This window comes from Sebastes fasciatus, chromosome 18 (assembly GCF_043250625.1).
Source record: "Sebastes fasciatus isolate fSebFas1 chromosome 18, fSebFas1.pri, whole genome shotgun sequence".
Taxonomy (NCBI): Eukaryota; Metazoa; Chordata; class Actinopteri; order Perciformes; family Sebastidae; genus Sebastes; species Sebastes fasciatus.
In genome coordinates, this window is record NC_133812.1 from 29,578,190 (window position 1) to 29,586,594 (window position 8,405).

Below are 8,405 nucleotides of genomic sequence, written 5' to 3' on the forward strand. Positions count from 1 at the left end.
ATAAGTATTATTGTTGTATTAACCTATACTACACCTATATATTATTATTATTATGTCTTATATTATATCTTCTCATATCATTTCTCACATCTTCTTGTATTATAATATTATACATCTATACTACTATTATACTATTACATTACACTACTGTTTCATACACTATAATATACACTACTATATTCAGTACTCTTGCACTATTTGCACTACGACTGGCACACCGTCACGTCACGTGTTGTTTAAGCTACTGGATGCCTACATTTCCTTCGGGATCAATAGAGTATCTATCTATCTATCTATCTATCTATCTATCTATCTATCATGAACTAAATTTGGTGTAAACTTGATGAAATGTAGCTCCAGGAGTTTTAGTGGTGCAGTGGTGGAATGAAACTATAAATACATTTACTGTAATGAAGTACAATTCTGAGGTACTTGTACTTTACTTGAGTGTTTCCATTTAATGCTACATTATACTTCTACTCCACGACAATTCAGAAGCAATTATTGTTCTTTTATTCCACTATATTTATTTGACACTACGGCTGTCAAAGTTATAATAATAACGCGTTAATGCAAATTTGTTTTGACGCCACTAATTTCTCTAACGCATTAACGTGATTTTTAGGTTGTAGCAGCTCAGTTTTAAAGCTAGAGTGAAGATACTGACATCATAGTAAACTAGAAAACCTGATGAATCCATCGGTACCAACCATGCCATACTAGCTTGTAGGAGGAGGTTAAATAACGCTACGAAGTTACGCTAAAGTTTGGCGAGGAAAAACTGTGACTTTCTGAAACTCTGACCTCCAGATATGTGAATGAAAATGGACAATATTGAACAATATCTGTCATTGTTTTGTGTTGTTAATTGATTTACAATAATAAATATATACATACATTTGCATAAAGCAGCATATTTGTCCACTCCCATGTTGATAAGAGGATTAAATACTTGACAAATCTCCCTTTAAGGTACAATCATGCGATTAATTGCGATTAAATATTTTAATCAATTAGCCCTAGAATATATATTTTTATATGAAGAATATGTGATGTAGCTTTAATATAATGAGATCAGAGCCTCTAGTTTAACAGCATTATTAAGTACTAAACATTGTTATTGTATAGAAACAGAACAGTATTTTGTGCATTGACGACTATTGTCCATACGAATCATATTAGATTATTTCCCAAAGAAAACGTCACCATGAGCGGTTACATTTTGCAGAACATATTTTTAATTAACAAAGTATCAAAAACAAAAGTTGACAGATCACAAAGATGGAAGTACACGTTGGTAGTAGCAGTGCAGTTGTACCTGACAGCCTACGGTTTATTCATTCAGGCTAAGATGCTCCAACAGTCGAGCAGCTACAGAAACAAAGACAGCCTCCAGTAGAAGTAGGCACAATAGAATACATCCAACTCAGTGCTTATTATTATTAGCTATCTAGCCACGACTAGCAACGGGACAATGAACAACATTACATACACGCTGTGAACGCCTGCGTCCCTTTAACCCTGCCACTCTCAAGTTCTTTGCTCATATAACACACACGATAAACAATATAAACCTTCTTCTACCATGCAAACATAAAATATAAAACTTCAGTCCTCACCGTGACAGTAATGTGCTGCTCTTACATAAATCATATCACTCTTCTGTTATGAGCTCACAATGGCGACAAACCTTTAAGATAGACGCTAACGATGCTAACATGATGTTCAGTCTGCTCACTGACAATTATTCAAATACTGAGAGTTTCTCTACTGACGTGCAACGACTGAGGGAGAAGAGGGTTTCAGATGTTTGTCTATTGATGGACACTTTAGATTGATGCCATGTTTAGTAATTGACAAGAAACATAGCTTCTTAACTCTCGTTCATTACACCGCCTTGTGCAATAAACCACATTTCTCTTGAGGGATGATTCCACTCTAAAGCAAGCAGAGAGGAGGGGAAGAAATATTTGGCAGTGAGTTGAAGCCTGGATAAAGTTCATCACACACACAGTTCTAACATCACATCATCTTGCATAACTCCAGAGTCAGGCGTGTGTTAAAAGGACCAGCTGGAAGCCGATGCAACACTTCCGATACCTAGCTAACGATATCTTGTGAACACAACTTCCAAACCAAATCTCATTAACAAAAATACACTTTTAGAAAATAATCTTTTGTTTTGCACTGTCCAAGACCAAAAAGGAGGCATCCGGTGTTTTACATACAGTAGCACAGAGTTAATACAATATACGAGATTTTAGGTAGAAAACAACATAACACTCGTGGAGCTTCATCGTCATGGAAGATGTAAAAAGCAACACTAGTTCTGTTCATCTTAAGAGGGAACGCAGTGATAAATAAAGTGTACTTGTGAAATTATATACAGTATTGTGTTTTTTTGGGACAATTTTGCTTGCCAGCGAATTTCAAATTGCTACGGAAAGTAAAGTATCATCTGCATATGGGATGATATTGTAATTTTTTACTATGCTTTTTCTTTAAGTGCAGAATTTTAAACCCTGTCTGCAAAGTACATTTCCCTTTTGTAACTGCTACTGCTGCCCTGACAGCAAACAACCTGACTTTTTTTTGGAGAGGTTAGCTCTTAAAACAACAACTTCTGCATCCAGCATAGGTCCTGAGTGGTTAGTAGTAGTAGCAGCGTATTTAGCAGACAGACAGGGTTGATACGGCAATTACAAGTCATACAGTAGTTACTTAATAAATATATTTCATACGCTAAGCACAAACAACAACGTCTCTTTTTAAAGTCGGCGACTTGCAGCTCAAACAGATGTCTGTACACACTCACACGGTCAACCTGCGTCTACTTTATGTGCCTTGATCACCTTGAAAATCACGCTTTGGTACAAAAATCAGACACTAAATGAAACTTTCATCCTTTCAAAATACCAGTAAATAAAAAAAAAAAATGTTTTTGTTTTGTTTTTTTAGTGCTTTGGCATCCGTCCTTGGCCCTGACTGTTTGTAATGTTAAAAAACTAAAACATAATGCTGAAGGTTGCTGTCCCTTGTGTGTCACGTCCTGTCCAATCAGCAGCTCCGGCTTCAGGGAGCGGGAGGTCTCTCTAGCAGCTTTGTGGATGAGACCGAGGGGTCATCCGAATGGCATTTTATCATCACTGTCATTCTCAGGTCGTGAGTCTGTTCGGCGGCTCCACCAGCTTCTCCAACAGTTCGTGCTGTGTCGACGGCAGCTTTGTAAAGTCTTAGAAAAGCGGCTAAAACACTCATATGTGACAGTGGATGTGATCGAGGGTCAGCAGTCCTCCTTCTAGAGGGGCGACTGTGGAGAGGGATGTGGTGGAGGAGGTGATGGAGGAGGTGAGGTTGTGGAGTTGTAAGTTGCTCTCCTTGATGTGTTGGATGAAGAGGTTCCTCTCGTCCTCGGGCGTTTGGCCGTTCTGGGCTCGGACGATGCAGGTCGGCCGGTGCAGGTTGAGCATGTAGACCAGCTGCTGCTTCTGCTGCTTCAGCTCCTCGATCTGAGCCTTCAGGTCGGCGTTGACCGTCTCCAGTTTCTCAGACTCCTGCAGAACAGAGACGGGGAGAAGAGGAAATGTTAATGCTGAACCTTTATCTTGGATGTTAAAGCTTTTGTTAGAAAAACTTCTTTGTGCTATAGGCAGTCTAAAAAATGTTGGAATTAAGGACTTTGAATGTTTTTTTTAAATCACATATTGTACATTTAACATATTTTATCCTTGAGCCAGACATTGATTATCCTCAGTTACTTTTGTGGTGTGAAAATGTAAAATAAAAACTGAGTTTCTATAAAAAAAGCCTGACCTTCCAGCTTGGTTATCTTTTCTAAAACTGATAGAAGTTGTAAACTGACCTGCTGCAGAGTCTCAGTCTTCTCCTTCTTCTTGTTGCGGCACTTTGCAGCAGCAACTTTGTTCCTCTCTCTCCGTCTCTTCCTCCTCTCGTGCTCCTGAGGTGTGAACTGGGAACCATAAAGAAATAGAAACTGTTAATATTTTCATCCCTAAAATAAACCCTACATTTATAAAACAGAGTCACATTTGACTACAGGCTGTGGTTCCTGCTCTGCCTCACCTCTCTCCTGACCCCGGAGCCACCGGTCCAGTGCTCCGAGGCTCGGTCCGAGCAGGAGCTGGCTCCGTCGGAGCTCATGTCGGCGCTGAGCCCGTTGGACAGGCGCTTGGTCTGGATGGCCAGCCGCAGCTCCTCTTTCACGATGGGCGTGAAGTTGGTGAAGTCGTCCAGGGTGAGCGTGCCCGGCGGCGAGAGGCAGGGCACCAGGGCGGAGCAGCTGATGTCAGCCAGCGAGGGACCCGGGTGCTGCAGCATCATTCTGGAAACACAAAGAGACGACTCGTTATTATCACGTCACTCAGAAACACCAAGAGGAAATATACAATTTATTAAGATATTGTGCAAAAAATAAAAAAATTCAGAGATACAAAAAACACCGTTAAACATGTTAAAGTCACTAAACACTTATTATTATTAAGAAACAAAGATCAGTTAAACTATGGAGATATTAGATTGATGTTTATTTTGCTGAGTAATAATGATAAAGAGCTCAAATATTGCACAACAGTTATAATAAACAAAGAAAGGAGGTTGAATGTTATCAGAGTTAACGTAGAGGAGGAATCATTTATGGCCTCAGAGGCTTTGAAGGAGAATCAGCTGAACTTGAACAAATATTTTCCTTTTGAACAATTAAAGCGAATCATTAATAGGAGTGAATGTTTGTTATCTAAACAGACCAGTGACTCATGGAGAATTATGACTGACAGCTTGATAAGATGATTATGATATCAGCTCCGAGAGACCAAAACAAACACATTCATATCCTGTAACATAGGATATAAATAAATAAATGTGTATTAAAACAAGTTATTCTCTCTTTAATATCTCCATAATAAAGCACTCTACTGGTATTAATCTACTTCATGGTAAGTTAAGTTAATATTTTTGATTTATCAATTAATGTAACATTGTAACTGATTTACAATCAATAAAATACATATTTCTCAAGTTTTGTTATATATGTGTGTCATTTAAACATTTATCTGAGAATAAAAACAGTTGTTTTAATTTAACTAAACCTCTAAATCAATTAAACTTTATTGTTATAGCTCCTTTCATACAGGTTAGTGCAGTTAAAGTGCTTAAAGACAAAACTATTTAACAATTTAATCTGATAATTTGAGACAATAATGCTAAAAATATAATAAAATACAATTAAAAACTATAATAACAGTAATAATAGTAAAACAGTGCGAAGTAAAAACTAGATTAATAAAATAAAATAAAATAAAAGTTAAATACAATAAAACAAGTTAATAAAATAATAAGGTTTAAATCTGTCATTAACTCCAAAGTTAAGAAAACAGTTAAATAAATTTCACTTTAACTCACAAAACCTTTAAATCACAAACATCCGAAATAGATTTCACCATTTTATATTTTTTATATTAAGTATTATAATATATAAACATGGTCGGAGCAGATCTAAATCACATCAGAATCTCTTAAACAGAGTTACACATATTCAATTAACAGCTTTATAATAATAAAGAAGTTCTCGCTGACTTTAGAGCCGCAGAGAGTTTCTCTTTTATGTTTTCATTCAATCTGAAGAGTTTATAAGTTCCAGTGAAGCCTCCGGAGAGTCTCTCTCTACCTGTTCAAGATGTGAGGGACGTTCAGCGGAGAAATGAACCTCTAATAGTCGCTCTGGTCTGTTCTGGTGCGTAAAGTCGCTCCGGTTCCTGCTGCTGTTGGAGCTGCTGCTCTAGTGTTGGAGCTGCTGTTGTTGTTCTGGTGCGTAAAGTCGCTCTGGTTCCTGCTGCTGTTGGAGCTGCTGCTCTAGTGTTGGAGCTGCTGTTGTTGTTCTGGTGCGTAAAGTCGCTCCGGTTCCTGCTGCTGTTGGAGCTGCTGCTCTAGTGTTGGAGCTGCTGTTGTTGTTCTGGTGCGTAAAGTCGCTCTGGTTCCTGCTGCTGTTGGAGCTGCTGCTCTAGTGTTGGAGCTGCTGTTGTTGTTCTGGTGCGTAAAGTTGCGCTTGTGTGGGTTCCGTTGCATCACCTCTTTTATATACAGACTGAAGGGGCGGGGCCTGATGACGCAACCTGGAATGCTACTAAGGGGGAGGAGGAGGGGAGAGAGGAGGGAGGGAGGGGAGGGAGTGCACAGGGGTGACGTCATCCTATTTATAGAGACTTATCCAGTGATGATGCAATCCAGCTACACAGAGCTGCTGCTCAGCTGCTATTCCTCTATCAGCCATAACAGGACAGGATTCCCCTCCTCCCCTCTCCCCTCTCTCCTCTCTCCTCTATCCTCTCCTCCCTCCTCTCTCCTCCTCTCCTCTCTCCTCCAGTGGCTGCTGGTGTTCATGTTTCTTGGTGGGGCTGTGCTTCATCCAGTCAGTTTAAACATCCCGGTGTATTTTAATGCAGAACAAAGTGCAGGTATCAGAAACACATTCTACTTTACAGTTAAATAATTAACATTATTTTGTTCCAACAGGAAGAGTAAAGAATGCTTTAAAACACAACAGTATAAAATGTACTCAGTGGTGGAAAGTAACTAAGTACTTAAATACAACTTTGAGGTACTTCTACTTTACTGGAGTATTTCCATGTTCTGATACTTTATACTTTATACTTTCTCCTCCTCGACATCTCAGAGGGAATATTAGACTGTTTACTCCACTACATTTATCTGACAACTTTAGTTACTTTACAGATTCTCCCTCCCTCCTCTCCTCCCTCCTCTCATCTTCTCCTCCTCTCCTCCCTCCTCTCATCTTCTCCTCCTCCTCCTCCCTCCTCTCATCTTCTCCTCCTCTCCTCCCTCCTCTCATCTTCTCCTCCTCTCCTCCCTCCTCTCATCTTCTCCTCCTCCTCCTCCCTCCTCTCATCTTCTCTCTCCTCTCTCCTCCTCTCTCCTCTCCTCCCTGCTTCTCCTCTCTCTGCTTCTCCTCTTCTCCTCTCATCTTCTCCTCCTCTCCTCCCTCCTCTCATCTTCTCCTCCTCCTCCTCCCTCCTCTCATCTTCTCTCTCCTCTCTCCTCCTCTCTCCTCTCCTCCCTGCTTCTCCTCTCTCTGCTTCTCCTCTTCTCCTCTCTTCTTCTCCTCCCTCCTCCCTCCTCTCTCTGCTTCCTTCCTTCATCTCCTCACAGTCTTCTCCTCTTCTCTTTTCCTCCTTTCCCTCCATCATTATCTTGCCGCTTTTGTTTTGTTTCTTTTCTACCTCCTCTTCCTTTCCTTCTTCTTTCCTCCTCTTTTTTATTTCCTTTCCTCTCCTCTTCCGCCCTCTCTCTTCCTTTCCTTCCTTTTTCTTCTTTCTAGTTGTTCTCTTTTTCTCTCACCCATACACTGACGTCCCGTCCTCTCCTCCTTTTCTTTTCCATCCGTCTCTTCATCCCTCCATCATTATCTCGCCACATTTTCTCTTCCTATTTCTTCTTTCGTCTCTTCTTCTACTTCTTCCATCCTTTTTTCCTTTCCTTTTTCTTTTCTCCCTCTTTCCCACATCTTTCTGTTCTGTCTCTTCTTTGTCTTCTTCCTCCCTCATTGTCTACAGACTTTTTACACCCTTCTTTCCATCCCTCCATCATGCCACTTTCTCTCTTTCCCTCTTCCTACTTTAATCTCTTCCTCCCTCTCTCTTCCTTTCCTTTCCATCCCTCCTTTTTCCTTCTTTTTCTCTCCCATACACTTGTCCCGTCATCTCCTCCTCTTCGTCTCCATCCTTCTTTTGTTTTTTTCTCTTCTCTCATCTTTTCTTCCTCCCTCTTCCATCCTTTTCTCCATCATTCTTTCACATATCTTTTTTTCTGTCTTTTCTTCTTCTTCTTTTTCTTCCTCCTCCCCCCTCATTGTCTACGGACTTTTTCCATCTCTCCATCATGCCACTTTCTCTCTTTCTCTCTTCTATCTCTTCCTCCCTCTCTCTTCCTTTCTTTCCCTCCCCCTTTTTCCCAACTCGTTTTTTCTCCTCTTCCATTGTTCGTTTTCCTTCTCTCCTAGTCTCCTTCCTTTCTCATATAGTTTCCTTCTTTCTAGTCCCTTTTCCTCGTCTCCTTCCCATCCCTCTACTTTCTCTCACTTTCTCTCAGTATTTCTTCCTCTCCTCTTCTCCCCCACACCATCACACTCAGTATTCAGATGAATAAAGTTCCCTTTAGATACATGAACAACATTTAAAAAGCTGAATAAAACTAATGAAATGACTGCTAAATAAAGGAGTACTATCTCTCCGTCTCTCTCTCCGTCTCTCTCTCCGTCTCTCTGCGTTGACCCTGACATGGACTCCCATTCCAGTCATTCCTCACTAACGAGTGAATAACGCTGTTCCAGCTCAGTGACACACAGCAGTTATTTATTCTGTGGTGACATCTCC

At 40.2% G+C, this 8,405-nt stretch overlaps 1 protein-coding gene across 1 annotated transcript; it reads right to left on the reverse strand.

Moving 5' to 3' along the window:
- Positions 1–1,215: 1,215 nt before the first annotated feature.
- On the reverse strand, positions 1,216–5,843 carry atf3 (activating transcription factor 3). The gene is made up of 4 exons (XM_074615153.1): positions 5,684–5,843; positions 4,084–4,342; positions 3,863–3,970; positions 1,216–3,554 (listed from the first exon to the last, which is right to left on the reverse strand). Exons 2-4 carry the CDS (start codon positions 4,339–4,341, stop codon positions 3,255–3,257), a joined length of 666 nt encoding a protein of 221 aa, XP_074471254.1. The 5' UTR covers position 4,342; positions 5,684–5,843; the 3' UTR covers positions 1,216–3,254.
- Positions 5,844–8,405: the final 2,562 nt, after the last annotated feature.